Raw genomic sequence first — 24,388 nt, forward strand, 5'->3', positions numbered from 1 at the left:
GGGAAAGGAACTGGTTGGAATAACGTCTTCCTTCCACGTGCTATACGTCCAGCCGGGGAAACTCTCCACTGTTAAGTGAAAAGAAGCAGCTTGGACTCCTCATGCATAGAAGGAAGCGTGAGGTCAGTCCGCTGCCCTCCTAGACTGGCAGAGGAAGTGTAGCCCAGGATTATATTATAGGATAATTGACACTGGGTGAAAAAATGTGTTGCAAAATCGCGAGAAAACAAACAAACAAAAGAAAACACAAACACAATGAGATTAACCAAGACGCGTTTTCACACACCCACTTGGAGGACAAAGGACAACCTTCAGCCTCTGGACACACACACACACACACACACACACACACACACACACACACACACACACACACACATACTGTACACACATACACACACTGACACACATGCGCTCCGTTACGGAGTGGATCTTCACACATCACACTGAATAGCATGAGATCAAGTCTGAGAGCGAGACAGATGGAGTATGGAAGTGAATATTTTTTCAGTTCGTTTTTATTCATTTTTGAAAGTGCTATTTAGTTTTATTAGTTTGACTGTTTTTATACTTTGCATTATTTGTTAGGTGCAGGCTTGAAAAGGTAAGTATTGTGTAATACAAAAGATGGTAAAAGCCAAAGAAAAAAACACATTTGAACCACATTCCTTTGCCTTGTTCAGAGTCAGACTGTATAAAACCAACACGCATCCAATCTGCAGGAAATCAGATTTGGGCTGTTTTTTGGGCTGCCGATCTGAACAGGGCCTTGTTGTTTCTTAAACCAGTGGCTCTCAAAGTGGGGTCTTGGGACCCCCAGGGGTCCTTGAGGGAGTTCCAGTGGCCTCCCCAGCCAAATTGATTGATTGGAAGCAAATTCACCCATATGTGTCTTAACAGGTCCATTTGGTTCCATTTGTTCACTCTCTGAGTTAAATACTACAGTGCAGATTAGGGTCCCAGAGTTCAATGTGGTATCAAATGGGGGTCTGTATATCCCAATGCATAGTTGGGGGTCCTCGAAACAAAAATGGCAGAGAATCACTGCTATAGTTGTAAAAGTTGTAAAAATCTTTTCTAATGGGTTTCCGCAGACTAATAATAATGTGTCAATTCGTGAAGTCCTTAACTCATTTAGTGGCTGGAAAGGAAAGGAACTCACTTCAAAGTTAGACCGGAAACAGCGAGTCAGGAAGTGTCCCACGAATGTTATTTAATTCACACAAAACATACGTATTTTGTAACCGAGGATCATATCGTTTAGAGAAATGAGCCCCAAATCAAGCTTGTTTTGGTCCAAAAAGAATTTGAGATAATATTACAATCCTAAAAACGACATTCTCAGTGGAATTAGAATTTCAGTTTTTTCTTTTTTTTCCCCTTTCTTTTTATTCACGGCACCGCAACCGAAGTGTTTCCGAGTGCATACAGGACACCGTTGTGAACCGTAATCAATTGATATTTAAAAAAAGGCTTGAAAAGGCGATCTCGGCAGTTTGGACCAGAAGGCGATCTCGAGTGAGTTAACCACTGTCTTCAAACAGACATCTTCCTCTGCAGATCTTATATAGCTGATTCCTCCAACTTCACTTCTCTCATGTCCTTGTCCAGCTCAGACCCCCCTCCCCCTCCGTCCTTCGCTGCAGTTGTCATGGTGAATTAGCATCCTGTTGTGTGTGGATGCCATGCCGACGTCTTTCCCATGATGAGCCCTTTGGGAGTCGTTCAGAACCCGACAATACCTGTGTGTGCGTGCGTGCGTGACGTGCCATTCTTCGTGTCTAGTGTGAAATCGATGTTTTCAGTCAAGTCTCCCAAGGACATGCTGTCTGTTTCTGTGGTTGAATGCTGCTCTCTCTCTCTCTCTCCCCCTTTCTCTCTCCCCCCTTCTCCCTACCTAGTATTGTAGCAGTGACTTGTTTTAATATTCACTACGCACACCCAATGCGAAACCAGACTTATAAAAGTTGTCTTACAGCAAACAAGCCTGCACATCATTCTGCTCTGCTCTGCTCTGCTCGTGTGTGTGTGTGTGTGTGTGTGTGTGTGTGTGTGTGTGTGTGTGTGTGTGTGTGTGTGTGTGCGCGCGCGCTCACACAGTCTGCAAGTTCTCTCTCACTCTCTCTCTCTCTCTCTCTCTCTCTCTCCAGTAATGACATTACAGTAATACTTTCCACATGTGGTGGTTGAACAGAAGAAGGATAAATTGTTCTTAACAATACTCCTGATAAAAAAAGGACTTGCACTGATACGGCTGACTTGAAACTACACTTTTGACCTTTTCTTCATGCTGTTCCATATCTTTTTTATACTTTCATTTCTCCTCGAATGCTTTCTTTTTAATGCCTCTGCATTCCTTTTTCTGCCTTATGCAAAGCACTTTGACTCGACTTTGCGTACGAAAATTGCTACGCCAATAAACCTGTCTGGCCTTGCCAGTTTGTCCCTGCAGGCAGTGTATAGCTTGATGACCTGACCTGTAGATAGATGGATGGAGCATTCATATCGTTATTCTTCCAGCCTCGTGCTTGTGTGGAAGGCTCTATCTGGGTATATGAGCCCAGGCTGTGTTCTCCAAATGAAACGCACTCCATGGCGTTTGCTGTCAGCTGCAAAAACCTTGAATCTCCATAATTCAACGTTTTTGTTCTTTTTCCCGTAATTGAATGCCAACATTTGGGGTACAACAGAACAGTATCACAAAAGTTAGTTCTTTCTTTCTCTCTTTCTCTCTCTCTCTCTCTCTTTCTCTCTCTCTCTCTCTCTCTCTCGCACGAAGAGCACAAAGAGCTGTTGTCATCTTTATCTCTTTTCATATGAGTAGAGTACTGTATAGTTCAACTGCAACTGTGAAGTCACATTTTTTGTGTACTGCAGTGTTTTAATAAAGGTGCTTTTAAATGTCTTTCTTAATTTCTTTCTATTTCCTGGAAATAAATGAATAAATAAAGTCAAGAGTCTTTGACATACAAGGTTTCCACCTGACAGCCAGGTCGTTTCTGTTTGTCTTCCAGACACCTGTGTGGCTCCAGGCTGCGGGACCTTCCCCACGTCTGCAGTCCTTTCCTGAAGCGAGCCTGCTTTGTCTCCTGCCACGTGAGTGTCATTTTACATTTGCATAAAACACAAGTGATATTATGATTATGCATGATTCCAAACATCGGTGTGTAATGTATATATAGCCTACTGTATTGTGTATCAGTGGCTCCTGGACTTTTTAACTCGAGACCCCAAAAATATATTAGACGTTTGCCTGGGAACCAAACTAGTGATCTAATTCTACATACTCACTAGCAGTATGTAGCTCACTAGCAGCAGATCTAAAAGAGCACATTGTCAGCTTGTAGATTGTCTATTTTCACTACTTCACTACAACATTTTGTCTTCTAATTCATGGCATTTCTTAGATTTTTCTTCAGAAAAAAGAACGCTGCTTACCCTTTTCTGCACATTGTATGTCATGTCGACTGAACTTGAGTCAGTTGGAAAATCTAATTACACATTCAACCAGGGGAGGCGCTAAAGCATTTCAACTTAGTTGAAAAAAATGGAAGCAGCTGACTAATCAAGCTATGTAAACCTCATGATGTAAACACTCGTTTAAACTTGGATTGGAGTGTTATATGGTATACGGCTGTCCGCACAAGTTGTTGTTTATTAGCAGTAGCACTCATGCATGTGCGCACCCAGCCACCCACGGGAAAAGGAATAAAAATAAAATGCCCCAAACGTTCTGGGTACCTATGAAGCACTGTTGCAGGACGCCCAACAGCAACGTTTCACCATGGCGTTATTATAGTATGGATGATGTTGATATGAAAAACGCCGACATAACACGGTCCTCAGTGGAGGACTAGCAGGTAGTAGGACATGCTTGTCCTTCATAGCAACGGTATCGGGGGCGGGGCGGGGCAGGGGATGTGCGTGAGGGGGTGGGGCTTACCGTAAGGTCCATTGTGAATGTTTTTGGAAAATGTTTTGAAATAATAATAACAAAATGTAGGAAAGAAAACGTATATAGGGACCCCCAGAAAATGTGTCCGTGACCCACAAATGGGTCCTGGCCAGTGTTTGAGAAACAGTTCTGTACAGTATATTATGCACATATCCAATCCATATCACCAGGTTTCCTCTGAACTCAATTATTCATAGTGTCTGTCCAAGTCTTCATCTTCTCTAGTGGCTTTCAAACTGTTTTGGCTTCAGTGCTGCCATATACTGATTTATGAAGGCAAGTATCCTACTCCCTTTAGCTGACTACAGCGTTTTGCATAGACAATATTGACGTCAAACTCCAGTTCTGATGTCAATAATATGTTCAAAATGAAACACCTCAAAGGCAAAAGTATTACTTTCTATTCAATAACAGTTGTGTTAGTCAGGTTTTCAATTTGTTTTAAAATAGCCATTATTGGAATAGCTATTATCTTGTGCAAATTGTATGAATGGATTTATGTTTCTGTCTGAGAGAAATTCACCCACACATTAACTCTGAACTGATGTCACAAAGCTGATTTTCTGCTGGTATATTTACCAGTCAATACAATACACAACTACAGTAAATAAGCAGTATTTATGAGACATTTTGATGCAAGAGGCTACCCCCACAATTCAGCTCATTCTTCACCAGAACAACTCAACTCACTCCCTCTCTCATCTTGTGCGTGCGTGGGTGCGTGCATGTGATTACGATATGTTCTTAATTGGCAATCAGATCAAATCAGCAGCAGCTGTTAAGAGACGCTTCGGCATTTCTCTTTGGGTTAACCACAGAGCAATTACCTTCTCTCTCTTTCCTCTTGTTCTTCACTGTAAGCCATGCCAAGGATAGCTTATATGGGGCCTCAAACACAGAACATTAGGGGGGTGTCATAGTGAAGTTTATAATTAACCACTTAAATCGCAGGATTCTTAACCACTTAAACCCCAGCATTAAATGAACAGTTAAACCCCACAAGCTCACTGCATAGCTCATACTGTAGCTATGCTTGCACAAGCTCACTGCACTGCATAGCTCATACTGTAGTAGCTCATAACAAGCTCACTGCACTGCATAGCTCATACTGTACTAGTAGCTCATAACAAGCTCACAAGCAGTCAGCTTGTCGATCTGCTATTTTCTGCGAAAGAAGATATTGAATGTAGAAAAGCCTCCAGTGAGGATCCCGGAGACACCGTATGGGTTGTATGTGGTTGACTAAACACGTACAAGTATATACATCAGTCTGAGTTTGTTGTGGCACTCTGTGGAATTTCACATGACGCTTGTAATTGCATAATGGAAGTTTTTCCACTACTGGAGACCAGCTTGCCCAGAAAAGCTTCTTGTATTTTAATTGAAAACGCTTCAGGTCACACGGGCACGGACATGCATTTATATCTTTTCACCTCGAAAATGAGAGGTATTCGATCATGGCCCCATTTCTGTCTCTTTAGTCTGTTTCCGAGGCAGTGTTGATTTTTTTTTTTTTTTTTTAAGATATTTTTTTGCGGCTTACGCCTTTTATTGATTTTTTTAAGGGACAGATAGTAGGCTGACAGGAAACGGGAGAGAGATGGGGGGATGACATGCGGTAAAGGCCGTGTCGGGTCCGGGAGTCGAACCCGCGGCACACCGCGACTGGATCACCAGTCCGGTGCCCAGACCGTTACGCTACGGCCTGGGGCAGTGTTGATTTTGACAGCACATTTTGAATTTGTTTTAGTCATAGTCTTTTGAATAAAATTTAATTTAGTTTTAGTTTTCGACTAAATCTACAGTTGATTTAGTCATCAAAAATCTATTGTGGCCTTGATGGCGTTGCAATGACTGATTTTACACTTGGTTGCGTGCCAAAAGGGGTTAAACTGAATTCCAAATGTTATCAAATTATCCTGTGGCACCCCCGGACTTGCATCACGGCACCCAAGGTGCCATGGCACTCACTTTGAGAACCCCTGATATAAAGTAAGTAGATGCTTGCGTGCCTATGGCGCGCTCACGTCTAACACCACGCATCCCTATTGTTGTCGTGAATATCGTGTGTCCGAGTGAGACACACATACATTTTGAATGAAGGCAGACAGCGATGTCTTTGGCCACTGACCATGTTGTAAAGCAGTGGTTTTCAACCTTTTTCAAATCAAGGTCCATTATTTATTTGGCATTTGAGCCACGGACCACCATTTGATTTATAGCCTCTCAGACCTAAAACAAAAAATAGAATATTTTGTTTGTCGTTAAGATAAGAGTTTGTCCACAATGAGACAACAGGCAAACGTTGATCAAAATAATATTTCTTCTACATTCTCGACTTGTTAATATTAAGGGTGTTCTCTCTTCTAGGTAACGGTCATCATGTCATTCAGGCTGTGGTTGATGGGCGGGTCCATGCCTCTCTTCTCTGAACAGGACAACCCTGCGTCCTTCTCCCCACATCTGCTCACAAGGTCAGCACACACACACACACACACACACACACACACACACACACACACATCCATTAGTCTGATTAAAATGCACACGACGCGTCGCAAGTTCGCAAGATGATGCATTGCGAGCCTGCAGATCTGCTATTCTTAAACATTTTTGAAAACTCTACAGAGCCTGAATATACTTGCTGATACTGGTATGGTCAAGTATTGGCCGATATAACCGCTAAACCGATATTTGGTTCTGGCTGCAATTCAGTTGTTTGATCAGTGACGGACAGAAACCAAACTTAAAGTATGGTTGAACTGTTGTTGAAGCCCTATACAACCTTGTTAAAAAGGTAACTTTTGATCAAACATTATTTGGTTTGAATCAATAATTGAATTTATAATGAATGCATATTTCTCCTCGCTGAATGTGTTTGGCACTTGGAATTGCAAGTGAAAAACGCCCTAGCATGTATTGACCAACCTGCCTACCCTTTGATCAATTTCCTTTAAAAAATATGTTTTTGTGTAGCTGAAGTATAAAATAGGGTAACACTTTAGTGGTTTAGAGACCCTAGAAAATAGCAGTGAGCGTTCAGTCTACATAGGGTTTAGTTGTGTAAAGGACTTGTAGGAGTTAATAGTAGTATTTGTTAATGACTGAGTTAGTACTGTGGCTCTCAAACTTTTAGCCTCAAGACCAGGGGGGCAGTCAGACAGATATTTTGTGAAGCCTATAAGGAAATCGCGATTCATATAATGGCCTGTTGTGGCGCTGTCATTGGACCCAGAAAAACCCATAGCCCCATAGAGGTCCATGTATTTGGGCCCAACTTCACCTAGACTGTATTACCTTAATAAACATGGTCATGAATACTTTCTGCTTCCAGTCACTAGTTTAAAGTCTCATTTCTAATGTCATAATATTCTTTTTGGAAAGTTATGGTCCCATTAATTAAAAAAATTACCATAAAGTCGCGTATGTTCTGAGGGGCGTGGCTACCGTTACAGTCTATGATCGGGATTCCCCTCCCACTCGAGTCAAAATAAAAACCAACGGAGAAGAAGGGGGGAAGTCCCGCCTCGTGTCTGGGCCAGCCAATGGCCAGCTGGGCCAAAACGGAGCCAGCCAATGGCCAGCTGGGCCAAAACGGATCTAGAAATATGGTGATTTACATCAGGAATTACCATAGAATTACAGGCTTCATTTTACGTCCATGTTAGACCCGGGGAACGCTTTGTCCATATTTTTTACAGTCTATGCTCAAGACCCAAAAGAGACATTTTATGTCTCCCTGGGAGATCTTGCGTTGTGAGTATACCAAAAGTAGAATGTCATTATGTAGAATGTCCCATTTCAGTTTTGAAATGTATAAAACCTTTACAAATCTTTTGAAAATGGCAGATCTACAAGCTCACAATGTGTCACATTGCATTGTGTACTCAAAATTGTATTTGTCTGCCTCTACTGTGCCAGTATGGCACGCAGTTTCTGTGTTTTCAGGCAGACGAATACATACGTAGCTGGCAGAAAAATAATGAAGTAATTGGTTAATTACTTTCCACGACTGCCCGTGACTAATTGGCCCTGTGTGGATCCCTCTACAGCTGCAGTGTTTGGTGACATGTCACTGTAAGGCCCTCATTTATCAATCGAGTGTAAAATCTGCCACAGATTCGAGTGCAGGTTTCGTAGTACACCCACGTTGCCATGGCATTTATAAAGTGATCGCAAACAGCTGATCCTTCCTTAATTTCGTTCTGACGTTAATAAATGTGACTGAAATCTATCTGGCATGCCCTATGAAATCAAGCCTCGCCCTTGTTTTTGCAATACGACCTGGAATCCATGGTTACAGGAAAAAAAAAGTTTCTCCCGTGCCTTGCTGCCCGCCTCACCCCCCTCTCTCATACACACACACACACAGACGCACACACGCACGCACACGCAACTTGCAAGCCCAACTAACTGGTGTCTTGTTAAATAAATAAAGAACGAACACCTGCATGAATTAAATAAAGTTGTAGGCCTACCCTGTCTGTTTCCCTCTCACCTCGCTTGCCTTGCTGTCATGTCCACGCACGCACGCACCTACATGACACATCGACATCGCATCGCCATGAATGGAATTAGTTTGTAGGCTGGCCTATATTAATTTTACCCATTCGTGCACGGCGAAGGCGTGAGACTGCGCACTGCTGTGATATTAAAGTCCTGTGGGTGAGTGATGCCTGCATGAGAGATAGGCTATCATGTCGTCAAGGCAGTCATAATCAACGTTTATGTAGTGATTTGATCATTGATGAACGAATCATAAACATATGGATGAAGGCTTGCCGCTTGCATGTGTGCTGGTATGTGTTGGCGACGCACACCGCGGTCCCGTCCTCCCGACCCCCGAAAATGATCTCGCTTTTATCTGAACTGTCAAAGCACTTATTTAAATGGTGAATGATTAAGCCCCTTACGCCTATAGCCTGCTACAATTGCAAATAGGCAAGCTGTATGCTTGTCATTGTCACTTGGAAATAAAGGCGTGCAGTCCATTTATGCCTTTTTTTATAATATCACAGTGATGCCGCATCACCGCATGTGCTCCCAAATCATCTCACAAGTGCGCTCGCATAACAAGGCCAGTAAAGCACTGTTTGATTAAGCTCAAACTAATACATTGTAAACATGTTATATTGTTTTTAATTGCGCAATTTTAATTACTTGTAAAGTTGGTAATCTCTTTTTTTTTTTTTTTTTTTACATGTATATACACATACCGTTTTATATTAACATTTTAGGAGTGAAATCATATGTTTAGATGCCTGTGACAGCATGTCAGCAGTTCAGACAATGCTGCTCCGCTTGTGTACGACAGAAAAACAGCCGAGGACGAAGTGTACGACAGCTCCCGACCAGACGTGACTTTTTGTCCTACTCAAGTTCAATTTCCAGCTTTGCCGGAAATGGTAAATGCCGAAAATGTCGGTAATTTCGGCGTGCACCCATATTTTGGCGTACGCACGGTTGATAAATGAGGGCCTAAGAGAGGATAATCTGTCTGAGTGGAAAAAACACCTCTCCCTCTCCACGGCCACCTGGGAAATTTAAACCGGATTATCATACCCCACTATCTATCCTCCCTTCTCTCGCTTATTTTATCCACTCCCCATCTTGGCAAAACAACGATGGCCTCTCACGGGGTGCCGACTGCCGAGCCTGTCGGCTTCGATAGCTATAAAGACTTATATTGTGTCGGTCTCTCTGTGTATCAAGTGCTTTATCTTGCTCCGTCTCGGCTATGCTAATGTTAGCTCCTTATAAACAGTGTAGCATTGAACATCCATCCGGCCGTGTCCCGCTGCTGTTTTGTTATTCCTAACGTGCGTTGCGGTGCATTTAACTTTGACGGTTGACCCTGTCACTCAATCAACGACACAGGTGATGGTGACAGGTTGGGACATGTGCATGTGTACGTGCGCACCATGCACGCTTCCCCGAGATACCAAAGACTTCAGTGTCCAAAGAGCCGCTTTGCAAGCTGTGCTGCAACGCATTGTGAGCTTTTGGGGGTTTCGCATTTTTCCGGTGCATTGCGCCGGCGCACAACAAGGTATATCTCAGACTTTAGGGTTGGCAACTTGGCGTTAAAATGGCATTTGATTTGTTAAATTTGCGTCCTAATATATTGACACACGCACACACACACACAAACACACAAATACAGGCAGGGAGGAGGTATAGTTTAGAGACCAGGAATACTGCATGTAGGGGTTTTGTGAGGGTACCTACCCTATAGGGACACGGAGAGAACATGCACCAAGCAGCTCTGTATTTATTTATGGATATACCGTCTCCCATCTGCGAAGGTTCACCAGTGATTATCCATCATGTCAGCATTCCTCTGCCAACTTCATTCATAATTCATCTGGGTGGCATCCCCTCCGTCATTAATCTGCTGTGTGTGTTTCTGTTTGGGTGATTAATCAATTTATGGAGCTGCTTGGTCAACTGTGTGTGTGTGTGTGTGTGTGTGTGTGTGTGTGGGGGGGGGCTGTACAGCTGCAGGGTGATTATGTAAAGCATACGTGATCTTGCTCCAGGTTCATATCTCATTCTCATCGCCGTGGCAGATAGATACTGTATCAAACGCATGACACGTAAACACACCATCTGGCAACACGTGTGTGTGGGGGGGTGTTCTCTTGAATATACTGTGGGGAAAATAGTGACATTTCTGCAATTGGTGTTGGCTGTTGCTGTTACATTTTCCAAAGATCGCGTGCGTGCGTGCGTGCGTGCGTGCGTGCGTGTGTGTGTGTCTGATAGAGAGAAGATGGTCATTTGAGTTCTTCCTGTCCTAAACATTGATTTTGTCTGTGTGCGTGTGCGCGCACGCTTGTTGATGCAACAAGCAGAAAGCTTGACTTCCACTGCCAGCTGTGTTGTTTTAGAAGCATTGAGAAGTCTTACATTATTTGCAGTGGTTTTTGGGTCTTTTTCATATCAAGGCCCATTATTTATTCTGCATTTGAGCCGCGGACCACCGTTTGATGAGATTTAGGCTCAGTGCATGCACACGTGGATGCGTGTACATGGGTTTATATTAGTGATGCACCGAATATTCGTCTGCAGAAAATATTCGGCAGAAAATGGCTAAAAATGCATTTTCGGCCTATTCGGTTTCGGCCCGAATAGGCAGAAAATATATCACAGAATAGTGTATGCAATTATTAATGCATTCAAAAAAGCTGAATAAATGTTTTATGGACCCATAATAGTGATTATTATTTAAGTTAAGTTTTGCCATAAACATTTATTTTGCCATAAATCAGGTAGCTTTAAGGTACGGCCATGACAGCAATGGTAGGAAAAAAGATATATAATATTAATCATATTCGGTTTTCGGCCAACTGTTTCCTATATTCGGTATTCGGTATGCCTACATTTCCATCAAAAGAGAAAAGGTGTGTGTGTGTGTGGTTGGGAATAGGGATTTAAATTTATGTTCCAGACCAATGACACGCAACATTTCGCTGCATGCTAAACACCTTTGTCTGTCACTGCCCCACAGGAGCACACGACTGCCGTGCACGCGCAGTGTCGCGCACCGTTTTGTATTTCCACCCTCATGAAGACCAGAGTTGTTTATGAGAGCGCCACAACACTGTTGCTGCTTCTACGGTTGCTAATTCCACGTGTTTATATATAGAGCTGCTATTTTCACTACTTTTGTGAGACACTCTTGTATGATGAAGTGGAGCATTAATTGTACGAAACAAAAATCCCAAAACCCAAATTTGCCGCAGTGGTCTTGTGGCTTCGAACCCATTTTCCAAGCGGCAGCATCTGAAACGGGCCATGGTTGGGAATGGCTACCGTCTCCGACACGTCTGCGGGCGTTGCTGACACAACCAGTGTTGCCAAGCCTGCTTATTTAAAGCGACTTTGGGCTTGTTTTTCTGTAATATCGCTTGTAAATATTGGTGGTTGCGGGGTTTTTTTGTGGCTTTGCTTATTTTGGCTTGCTTCCTAATGCTTCATGTCAAGGATCACCTACATATATATATTTCTTCTTCTTCTTCTTCTTCTTCTTCATGATCCATGGTCATGATTCACAAGACCATGGATGGCTTGATTCTAGGCTTTAAATAATTAATATCAATATTTTTGGACATCTCTGTGGGGAAAAACGAATGGCCTATTTTTGAGTGGCACCACAAAATGGCCTCCACTGCTATGCCCTATAGCCAATGCTTTTGTGGCGTAGAGTGGCTTTGGGGTAACTCTGAGGACCCCCTAGGGGTCCCAGGCCTCCTGTGGAACACCCATGCTCTAGGACAGTGGTTCTCAACCTTTTCAGGCCGGGCCCGTGTCAAACTTCTCCTGAAAGAGGCACTGTTCTCACCACATGGCTGGTGTTACAGCTATTAACAAACATTAAACTGATCATTAATAATGCATTAACCAACAGTTTGTGAACGATCTATTAACTATTTATTAAGGGCTAGTTTTACAGCATTAAATGATTATTAAACATTTAACAGGACATTAATAAGTCATTGCAACAGTTAATTATCTGTTAACTTTTTTATAAGGTTCAGTTAATATCTAAAGAGGCAACCGTCTTGCTATCTCACGTGTGTGTGTGTGTGCGTGTGCGCGCGCGCGCGCGTGTGCGTGCGTGCGCGCGCATTAAGTAATCTTGCGATGATATGAACTTCTTCTGAACGTTCTGTGCATATAGAATGGATAATGCAATGCCTCTTGAACTACTGTATGACTGGCAGCCTATTTTATTTTCCTCTGTAAGAGAGGAGCTGTGTAGTATTGTCAATGTGCAGTATCGGTGTGATCTGTCTGTCTATGTATTGTACATATGAACATGTGATCTATCTATCAAAAATAGATAGTGAAAATAATCACCCAACCATCCATTTGAGCAAGATTAAGTCAGTTATTGGTTCCAAATATTGATTTTGATATACTTTCAGTGAATTACCCAGCTCTAATTGCCCAGTCCTACTCTCCATCTCTGTCTCTCGCTCTCTCTCTTTCGCACGCACGCACGCACGCACGCACGCACGCACACGCACACGCACACGCACACGCACACAGTACACACACACTGACACACACACACACACACACACACAAAGTTTCTGGTCTCCGGTGACCATTTTCTTGCTCTTGTGTCTTTCTAACTCCATTCAGTTCATTCAAGCAGAACGTGTTCCTCTGCCTGACCCCGGTGTGTATCTAATAATAGATAGATAGATAGATACCACACGATGGGCTGATCAATACATCACAGTTCACAGAGAGAGAGAGAGAGAACTCCCTCAACCATACCTGGAGGATGCCCCCTTAGTCAGCCGGTTCAGGGATTCTGTAAACTAGGGGTGGGGGGGGGGGGGGGGTTGCTAATTGTCGTCGAAATATAGCTGCCATTTTGTTTCAAATCTTACAACAAGTTGTAAGCAATGTAGATGTGCTATTTTTACCAGAATAGAGGTGTTGAGGTAGAGTGGTAATTGAAGTCGTTTCGTGAGAGAGAGAGAGAGGAGAGAGGGGGGTGGGGTGTTATAATTAAATTCCCGTGTAGCAAAGCATTCAGCGGTCAGCACATTGTGTGTGTAATGGCATAAGCTCATGTTCCTGGGCTCTTAATGCCATGTTAGAGCATTGCACTCAATCAATATACAACTGTCTTCGTGTGAACCTTCAACCTCTCCCCACCTGCCCGCCTCCCTGTCCTCTCTGCAAGGTTGGTCAGTGGTGGAAAAAAGTACTCCATTTTGTTACTTAAATAAAAGTATCAATACTGCAATTAATAGAAATACTCTCCAGAGTCCAGAATAGTTGTTTGGGGTCACCGACCCCCAACTGAAAATATGTTGTTCCAGGGGAACCCCCCAGAAGCAAAGATGTGAGTTAGAAATGTTCACTGTGAACGAATATATATTATATATTCAAAGATTTTCACACGTATTCACGATTAAAAAAAAGTAGCAGACACAAGCTCAGAAGCTCTACAGATCTACATTACAAGCTCGGTGCCGCGCTACGAGCTTGTAATGTAGATCTGCTATTTTTTCCAACAGCCAAAGTTTAAAATAACGGTTTAAAGTGGTGAAAAGCTAAGGTGACACAGATGCGTTCCAGGTGGGTTTAATTAACTCCAATTTACCCTGTTGCTCCTCCTCCTCCTCTGTGGCCCCCTGCCCTGCCATGCAGGTTCCTGACGTACTGCTACCTGCCGTGGTTCAACGCCTGGCTGCTGCTGGCCCCTGTGGTGCTGTGCTACGACTGGCAGGTGGGCAGCATCCCCCTGGTGGAGTCGATGGGGGACGTCCGCAACGCCGCCTCCCTCCTGCTGGCGGCGCTCATGCTGGCCCTCTGCCTGCGCTGTGTCTCCTCGCTGCAGGTAGGATATGCTGCCCCTCTGCAGTGTGCACCGCAGTTCAGTTCAGTTCAGTTAAATGTAATTCAAGGCATGTCCATTCAATTCAATTTAATTTAATCCCGTTCAGTTCAGTTCAGTTCAATTTAATCCCGTTCAGTTCAATTCAATTCAATTACATTACATGACTTTTGTTAAAATGTTAAAAAATAGCAGATGTACAAGCTCGCAGCACGGGATGAAGAGTGACCCGAAAAAAGTGCCAAATCACAACAAATTGTCTTCATTGGCATACAGATAAATTGGAACTACATGCACAATTGACTGCTTTGACTGCTGGTGACCTTTGAAGAATCACCCAATATTGTACGTCGTTCCATTCCACTCGCGGGTGCCTTAAAATAGCGCGCACGACTGTCCTAGTGTCGGACAATAATCCATGATCGATCCGTGAAACAGTGGCAGTCGTTTCCGCTGGCCCCCTACAGCCACGCGGAGACTTAACTTTTTTTGCTAAAAGAGAAGCCAACCTACTCAAGCAACAAGCTGGATTGCAGGCAGATTTGCACGTACTTGAGGCTGAAAAGGAAGCTACTGCAGCATTGGCAGAAGCTGAATTCTTGGAAGAAGCTGTAGAGAACGAAAGAGAAGGTTCATTCCATGAACTAAATAATAAAACACCACCGATTGACCCTGTTGAACGCACCAAAGAATATGTGCAGCAACTATCACTAGAAGGTAATCCTCCTCACACTGGTCATGTGCAGCAATTGTCACTAGGAGGCAACCCTACACACACTGTCCATTAAGGCTGTACCCTAGCCCTTATTTTAGGACTCGAACTTCGGCAGGAATTTTCGAGTGAACATTCGGACCAATCATGACAAACACAATTTTTCGGGCCAAAGAATTAGAAAGCAGAAAAAACGGCAGGTTACAACACGTTTTGTTCTTTTGTAATTATTTGGTCCAAAATATTGTGTGTGTTGTCATGATTTGTCACGACAAGAGTTGGCTTTGTACGACGCTTAAAGGTCTTTAAATAAATACGTTTTGAAATGCCTATGGAGAAAATGAAATGGAGAATAATTTCCTGGGCCACTCGTCGTTCTGAAAGGGGGAGGGACTGAGACGCTCTATTGTGCAAAAGGATGCCTGTTTAACAGATTAAATGTAATCAGCAGGGCGCAGCAGGGAATCGAACCCCATCCCAGTAAACCAGGAGCGCCATGCCTGTGCCAAAGTGCTTAGTTTGCGATGCAACGCAAAAACCTACCCTAGTAGGAGCCCTACCCTACCAGCCCTACCCTACCAGCAGCAAAGAATACAAAAACAGATACTTACCGTGAACTATCACGTTCTTCTGCAGATGACAGGCAGTGTCCACAAGTTAGGTGAAATGACGGAACCGGACGAAATTGTGGCAGTCGACGCAAAAGACGCAACGCAAACGAGTGCAACAGCAGGCAGCCCGACGCGACGCAACCGCAGGAAGCCGGAACGCAAACACCAGAGCAACACCATCAGTACCCTGCAGAACCACACCAGCGACAGCAAAGGACAATAAACAAGACTTGTACTCACTGCGCAGCAAGCAGCTCTTCCCAGCAGCAGCTATAGCGTACAGTTCCTACCTCAATGTCTTGTGCAGGGAGGGGGGCATCGGACTGGGTCACTTCACATGGGCTCCAGGGTGGGGGTCCTCGGAAGCCTAAATTGGTGGGGCTGTGGGGCCCACGGACATGGCTCGTCTACCACTGGTCTCGTGACTCTGAAGAGAAAAGATAAGTGTCCTTAGTGTTATGTAGGCCTACATCACATTAGAAACACATGTGGCTGTATAGCCTTGTCAGCCCCCACAACCCATATTTTACAACTTAACATCCCTCCCCCAAGCTTAAAATTTTAATATATACATTTTCCCCCAACTTTTGAAATATGTTTTCCCTTCAGCTTTGAATGAAGTTTAAGCCCAACATTGTATTGTGCGTTTGTGACAATACCAATTTTATATTGAAGATGAAGTGTTAGCATGTTTAACCAAATGGACCCTTACAGCTCTCAGTGTACAAATGGAACCAAATGGACCCTTACAGCTCTCGGAGTACAAATGGAACCAAATGGACCCTTACAGCTCTCGGTGTACAAATGGAACCAAATGGACCCTTACAGCTCTCGGTGTACAAATGGAACCAAATGGACCCTGTCCACTGTCTGAAGAGTTTGAATGCCAGTCAAAAAGACACGATGAGCCATATTGGAACAGTTACCTTAACTCTTGTTATAAAACTCCACATCTCAGTGGCATTCATTCACAGATCAAGTTACCCAAACTGAATCATTTAAAACAAAGCTAAAGGTTTAAGTTTAACAAGTAGTTACCTTCTTGCTACAGCCAGACGGTGTGTAACTTCTTGCTACAGACAGACAGACAGACGGTGTGTAACTTCTTGCTACAGCCAGACGGTGTGTAACTTCTTGCTACAGCCAGACGGTGTGTAACTTCTTGCTACAGCCAGACGGTGTGTAACTTCTTGCTACAGCCAGACGGTGTGTAACTTCTTGCTACAGACAGACCAAACACACACCAGGAAGAATACATCAGAATGCTGCTTCCACACAGCCTTATATAGTTGAGGCCATCACAGGAGCCAATCAGCAGCCTGGCTCCTCCTAAACAATCACACGCAGTCACCACACTTTTTTTCAATTCAAAGGAGCTTTATTGGCATTGAGAAAACATACGTTTACATTGCCAAGGCAAAAAGCACAATACAACAAATTAACAATACAATCAAATTGAAAGTCAGAATATTCAATAAATCAGTGTCACACACACACACACACACACACAGACAGACAGACAGACAGACAGACAGACAGACAGACAGACGCAACAGCGCAGCGAGAGAGAGAGAGAGAGAGAGAGAGAACCTTTTTCTCAAATTGTGACGTGCTGGTGTGTGTGTGTGTGCATGTGTGTGGGTGTGTGTTTGTTGCTGATTGGCTGATTGGCTGCAGGCCCATCACCAAATTAATGTACACAGGGGATTTTGGAGAGGGACAGCACAAGGAGATAGACATAACTTCTGACAGGAATGCACGAGAAACTTACTTTTTAACATATATCACATTCTCAGCGAGATATATTTTCGAGTTAATAAAAAAGTAAAAATAAATAAAAATAAATATTTTTATATATATTAAAAAAAAAGAAACGAATGGTTCAAACCCATTAATTAAGATTCGAGTGCCAACCCTAACGAGCGAACATTCGAACCTTGAATGTTTGGGGACAGCCTTACTGTCCATATGCAGCAACAGTCACTAGAAGTTAACCCTTCACACGCCAACTTTAAGCAGATAGAACCTACCTCAACTCAGATGCAACACTCCACTATGCATTACAACGTGGACGATAATTGTGATGACGATGAGCTGAGTTATCATTCCTTTAGCAGTACATCGATGGAGTTGAGTCCTCAACAACAAACACGCAGTGTGCCCTCATTTAATCCAGTCACAAAGGTGAAACCCTCCTTTCATACAGACTCGAGAACTGAACACAGGAGAAGTGTCAGCTTTCACAGGGAAAACCATGATGCACACGTTGCCTCAACGGTCACAGTCTTACAGCACGTCAGGTCATAACCTTCAACAGGGGTACTCCTCTAGGCCCCAGCAGCCACAATCTTACAGTACGCCAGATCATAAACTACCTACTGAATCAGAAGCATCTGACTTAGCAAAATACTTGCTGCGCCGTGAGATGGTAAGCTCTGGACTTCTGCTTTACGACGATCAACCAGAGAATTTCTGGTCATGGAAGGAGTCATACCGAAGTGCTACCAAAGGCTTAAACCTAACAGCCAGAGAACAGCTTGATCTAATGACCAAGTGGCTAGGGCCACAATCATCAGTGCATGCTAAAAGAATTAGGTCACTGCATGTCCAGAACGCGGAAACTGGACTTCTCCTTCTGTGGCAGAGGCTTGAAGAAACGTATGGAGCACCTGAGATCGTAGAAAGTGCACTAATCAAGAAATTGGAAAGCTTTCCAAAAATTGCAAACAGAGAAAATCAGAGATTAAGGGAACTGGGAGACATACTTCTTGAAATTGAAGCAGCAAAGCATGATGGCTACCTGCAAGGCCTCACCTATCTAGACAATGCAAGAGGAGTCAGCCCGATAGCCGAAAAACTACCATACAGTTTGCAGGAACGGTGGATAATGCATGGCTCCAGGTATAAGAGAGATAACTGCGTTACCTACCCACCATTCTCAGAGTTTGTCAGATTTGTTTGCGAACAAGCAAGAATACGAAACGACCCCAGTTTTGCCACTTTAGCATCAGGCAGTGACAGTAGCTGTAAAACAGAGAAACCCGCAAACCAAGGTTACAGACCTGCCATAACAGTACGAAAGTCAGATGTGGAATCAGAGTCAGAGATGAATCCTGCTCTACAGTCAGAGTCTCAAGAGAGTCAACCAAAGAAAGCAACCGACGATCCAGGAAAAGAGTGCCCTCTTCATCACCTGCCACATCCTCAGAAATTGTCGAACCTTCAGAAACAAACCATTGGATGAACGTAAAGTGTTTCTTAAAGACCGAAACATATGCTTCAGATGTTGTTCGTCTACACAACATCGCGCAAAGGACTGTGATTGGCCGATATACTGTCATGAATGCAACAGCGAAAGACACCAGTCTGCTTTACATCCTGGACCATCAGTAAGGGTGACAAACGTAGCCCTGTGGGAAGATCAAGGCGGGGAGCAAAGTGACAATACAGAGGATTGGGGCGTCAACCGTCACGTCCAAATGCACAGAGGTGTGTGGTGCAGGAGCTACAGCGAGATCGTGCTCGAAAATATGTTTGGCAAAAGTGTACCCAGCTGGGCACAGAGAAAAGGCCATCAAAGTGTACATAGTATTGGATGACCAAAGTAACAAATCTTTGGCAAGGAAGGAGTTCTTCGACATCTTCAACATTGGAGTCAAGACTCTTCCATACACCTTAAAGACCTGTTCAGGCATCATTGAAACGACAGGTAGAAGGGCACAAAATTACATAGTGGAACCTGATGACAGGTCAGAAATCCCGTCCCCAGAAATCACAAGTCACTATACTTACCTCAAACCTCTTGCAAACCAGATTCCACCTGTTGATCCTGACGCCAACATCCTGTTATTGCTCGGAAGAGATGTCCTTGAAGTCCACAAGGCGAGAGAGCAGTAAATTGGACCTCGCAACTTGCCATTCGCACAACGTCTCGACTTAGGTTGGGTTGTTGTGGGAGAAATCTGTAAACGAGGAGCTCACAGGCCTACTATCGTCAATGCCCACAAAACGATCATCCACAGTAATGGCCATTCAGCTCATCTTGATCCTTGTCCCAGACACCTTCTTAAAAAGGAGAACTACAATGACTCTGACGCATTCAATGAGATGAGCATCCTCAGGAGCGAGGTGTTCAAACAAACTCCAGAAATCCAACAAGCAAACAAAAATGACACCGACCTTGCCATGCAAGCGCAAAGCACTGTCCTCAAGTGTGCACAGAAAAAGGACTCTTTGCTCAAAGTTGGAGGCCTTTCGACTCACAAAGTCTTGGCAACCTTAGTGGTGGAAGTAAAGTCTGTAATTAACCACAGACCCTTAGTATCTGTCTCAACAGAACCAGACGTGCCAGCAGTGCTGACACCTGCAAGGATCCTGAATCAAAGGACAGGAAACATAGCTGCACCTTCAGGAGACTTCAGCACCCCAGACCTTTATTCAAGACAATGGAAGCAAATGCAAAGTCTCGCAAATGCCTGTCATGAACCCAATCTTCAAGTGAGAGATGTAGTCCTGCTCAAAGACTCCCTAACGGAGAGGAATGTATGGCCACTCGGCGTGGTTTCTGAGACAATGCCAAGCAAAGTCAACGGAGTATGGAAGGTCAAGGTCAAATGGAAGAGCCTGAGACGTATCTCAGAAATAGTTCGCTTTCTCAAACAGAAAGGATTAATGGCATAATAATCATCATTATACCATGGCGGGGAGTGTTCTGCCCCATGGCCACCTAGCCCACTAGGGGGAGACCTTATACTGCTGTATGGACACTTAGTTCCTCTAGGGGGAACCTTTACTTGTAACACTTCCTAGGGGGGACCCTGTACTTGTAACACTTCCTTGTTTTGTCATTCTGATTTGAGCTTCAGAGCTAGCAGCAGCAGAACTATTCTCTCCTCATGCAGGACCTAGAGAGTCATGAGTCTGTAAGTTTCTGTTGTTTAGTTTTCTTAATATGATTGTACTGTGCAGCAAAAAGTATATTTGTTTCAAGAGATTAGACAACAGTATGTTTTTGAAATAGCTTGTGATTTGTGTTTGTTAGGAATAGGTAACAGTATGTTCTGTGAAACAGCTGTGAATTGTTTTTGATTCTTTCCTAAGCTACCTGTTTATGTTGCATTGTAAGAATGTACAATTTAAGTTTATGTACAATGATTGTAATACATTATTATTTCCTTTGATTGCAGTTTTACAACTAAACATTCTGCCAATGAAGAAACTCGTCTCTGTCTTTATTGGAGCTGTTGTTGTTAACTATCTGTCACGTCACATAAATGGGCACGTGATAAGGACAGAATATATTTACATATTTACACACTGTAATACACCTGATCACCAGACAGTGGCCTTGTGGTTAAAGTGTCTGCCCTGAAACTGGGAGGTCGGGGTTCAATCCCCGGTCGGGTCATACCAAAGACTGTGAAAATGGGACCCAATGCCTCCCTGCTTGGCACTCAGCATCAAAGGGTTGGATTGGGGGGTCAAATCTACTAATCAAATGATTCCCGAGTGCGGCACGGCTGCAGCTCACTGCTCCTTGGCTGCGGCTCACTGCTCCATGGGTCGCTTGATGGGTCAAATGCGGAGAACAAATTTCACTGCGGTAAAGTGTGTGACAAATCGTATGACTTTGACTCTGACTTTGACTTAATATGACATAAATGTAATGTACGGTAATATAAAGCAACAATGTGATGCTGTGGATGAAACGTTATTTACATAGCTAACATTCATAATTTAGCCCTACGCAGGCAACATGCAGGACAGTAAACATCTGAGGGGGGAAAACAATCATGTAACCTCACCTTCTGTTCATCATGTCTTCATATACAGTACACTGTAGCTTCTGGTATCATATTTCGTGTTTAATATTAACATAAATTCACAGCCACACTCACATAGATAGGTCTATCATTTAGCTCACTCTGACACACTGTCAGTCTGTCAGACTGTGAACACAAGTACTGTTGACAATGTGTTGTGTGTGTTATGTTGGGGCAGATGGTTGATCGATCTAACTTCTAATTTACTAACTATCTGATCTAACTATTATAATTGAATAGTTACATTTAATAAAGCCTTGGGTTTATTTCTCAATAATGACCTGCTCCCCATTGATTATCCCTATAGGTGTGTTTCCATCAAGCCCTTTTTAGTGGCATTTTGGCATATTTTGCAAAAACACCTTTGTGCTCCGAGGGGGTGGATTTGGGGGCTTTATCGAGAAAATTAAAAGCACAAAAGGGGGATGGAAACGCTTACAGAATAAGTTTTGAATTAGAAAGCATTGACCTCTACTAGTATAATTAGATGAGTAGGTTATTATAAGTATAGGCCTATAGTTATTTATGAAAGATGCCACGTCGTGATGTTGGGTAACCACATGCATTTCCGACAGCATAACATTTCATCTAGCAGAATACATTATGTTTAAATTAGGCTAGAATAATGACACGTTATATTATAACGTATATTCTTTAATATAACATATTAGGTTATTGGCTATTAATAAGTTCATCTCTCATCATAATGACACTCACCTCTAATGAGTTGACGTGCGCAGCTCCATTAATTAGGCTACGCACTTATTCTGTGATGCTTTGTCATTATTATTTATAAGTAGAAGCCACGTCAGTTTTTAAAACACATATAAATCAAGCAGTATTAAACTTGAGTGCAAGATATGGCAGAACTGACCGGTGAATGAATAGTCTACTAATTTATGTCGTAAGCATTATGTTAGCCTTAGATAGCATTTTATGTAGACATGGCTCTATATTGTATATGCATAGTTCATTACTGTATATAGATATTCCACTGTTAGGTTCTTAGCATACGTATGATTCATGTATTTGATGTATTACCATGTCTTAGGTTCCTGCTTACTGTAAATCGCTCTGGATTAAGAGCGTCTGCTAAATGCCTAAATTGTAAATTGTCCGTCATGAATAGGCCACTGTTCCATCTGCCAGTACTATCAGGAATTGCCCCGGCCGGCCTCCGACGAGAGGCTGCTACCCTATAGAGCACCGAAGTCTGACGTCACTTTCAGTAGAGGGCGTCAGTCCCCAGGTTCATGTATTTTTTTAGTTGCATTGAAATCGCCATAGGGGGATTTTAGATCGCTTCATATAAGAACTGTGTTTGAAAAATAAACCGATCATCTCGGCATTTTGGTCAGGGGGGTGGCTGTGTGTCGTTAATGATGTTCATTCATATTTGATACAGCCAGTTTCTGGAGAAAATTGAATTAATGTGGCCGCAAAAGCCTTGAAACTACATATGAAGGCAATGTCGCTGCTAATATACGTCAAGCCCAGCCGTCAACACATTGCGTTCCTGAGATTCCTCGCTGACATAAGCTCAGCTGGTGGTGACTCAACTCGTACTAACCACGAAACATTAAATATCAATAAAATAAAAATAAAAATAAACATATTTAACATTCAGTTTATGTTGTGCGACAGGCAGATGCAGCCACCCGCCTACCCGGAAATGTAGTCTCTGGGTTATTTGACTCGTTTCTAACGCTTATTTTGTTTTTCAAACGCAGTTCTTATATGAAGAGATCTAAAATCCCCCTATGGTGATTATAATGCAAATAAAAAATACATGAACCTGGGGACTGACGCCCTCTACCGACAGTGAAGTCAGGACTTCGGTGCTCTATAGCCTTAGCAAGGAAAGCCCGAATACACAACTGGCATATCCTGCACAACACCACCACAACGGAACTGCCTCGGAATAGACTCAAGTCCCGCCACCCGTACAACAAGGCGGCACAAGAGCTGCTCAGGTCCATCCCTGAGGACCTGTCTAGTGTCTACAGAGGCATGGCTGGCAGCAGCCTGGAAGCAGGAGTGGGAGTCAGCCGGGCCAACACGCATCCACCCTTACATCCAGGACCCGGGAGGCGGCATTGAAGGAGAGCAACTGCCATGCCGGCAATGGACCCTGCTGAACCGCCTGCAAACTGGGGTCGGACGTTTCAAAACATCCATGACGAAGTGGGGCCTGAGTGTGGGGAGCCGGAGCAGACCACATAATCACCCTGTATAAACCACCCTCGATGGCCGGCCTATTCGATGTGGGACCTGAGGTGAGGGTGTGGCTGCACGCTACTGAGCTGGACATCTGATGATTGCACACGAAAGAAGAAGAGAAGGACACTATATATTAACAGACAGCATGCCTGATTGAAAGACAGCTTCTGGAGTGGACAGCTAGAGGACTTCCAGCCCAATCGGCAGTCCGTGTATAATATTTTGCCTAAAACAACTTCAAAAAGTAAAATACATGTCAAATAGGCGTCTCACTTGACTGGCAAAATAGCGTGACCTACTGCTCATTTCATGAACTATCATGATAGTTCATGATTGCAATTTATCTGCGGAAAAATGTGCTTTTCTTTTATCAAATTTCTGAAAATTTTCCTGTATTCTAAAAGGCTTGATGGAAATGCACGTACTGTAGCATTTAAAAGGCTTTTACACTTGTATACTTAAGTTGTAATGGGATGTACAGTAACAATGAAATTCTGGAAAATACACACATGCATACATGCGCAATCACGCATACACACACACACACACACTCTCACGCGCACGTGCGCTGTTACCATGGAAACAGAAAGATTGTGTTAGTTTGTGTGCTCACTTTTTCACTCCCATTCTCTCTCTCTCTCTCTCTCTCTCTCTCTCTCTCTCTCTCTCTCTCTCTCTCTCTCTCTCTCTCTCTCTCTCTCTCTCTCT

The 24,388-nt window shown here is 43.4% G+C and overlaps 1 protein-coding gene across 2 annotated transcripts in view; it reads left to right on the forward strand.

The window, feature by feature from the left end:
* Positions 1-24,388, forward strand: part of tmtc1 (transmembrane O-mannosyltransferase targeting cadherins 1) — a 73,926-nt gene that overhangs the window by 29,986 nt on the left and 19,552 nt on the right. For both annotated transcript variants that reach the window (XR_014571033.1, XM_083794520.1), the window contains exons 5-7: positions 3,015-3,096; positions 6,326-6,429; positions 14,129-14,318. Coding sequence is in view for 1 of the 2 variants with exons in the window: in XM_083794520.1 (XP_083650646.1) it covers positions 3,015-3,096; positions 6,326-6,429; positions 14,129-14,318 (376 nt within the window). In the remaining variant the exon portion in view is untranslated. The remainder of the gene's footprint in view (positions 1-3,014; positions 3,097-6,325; positions 6,430-14,128; positions 14,319-24,388) is intronic.

This window comes from Protomyctophum parallelum (genome assembly GCF_964188405.1).
Source record: "Protomyctophum parallelum genome assembly, chromosome: 22".
Taxonomy (NCBI): Eukaryota; Metazoa; Chordata; class Actinopteri; order Myctophiformes; family Myctophidae; genus Protomyctophum; species Protomyctophum parallelum.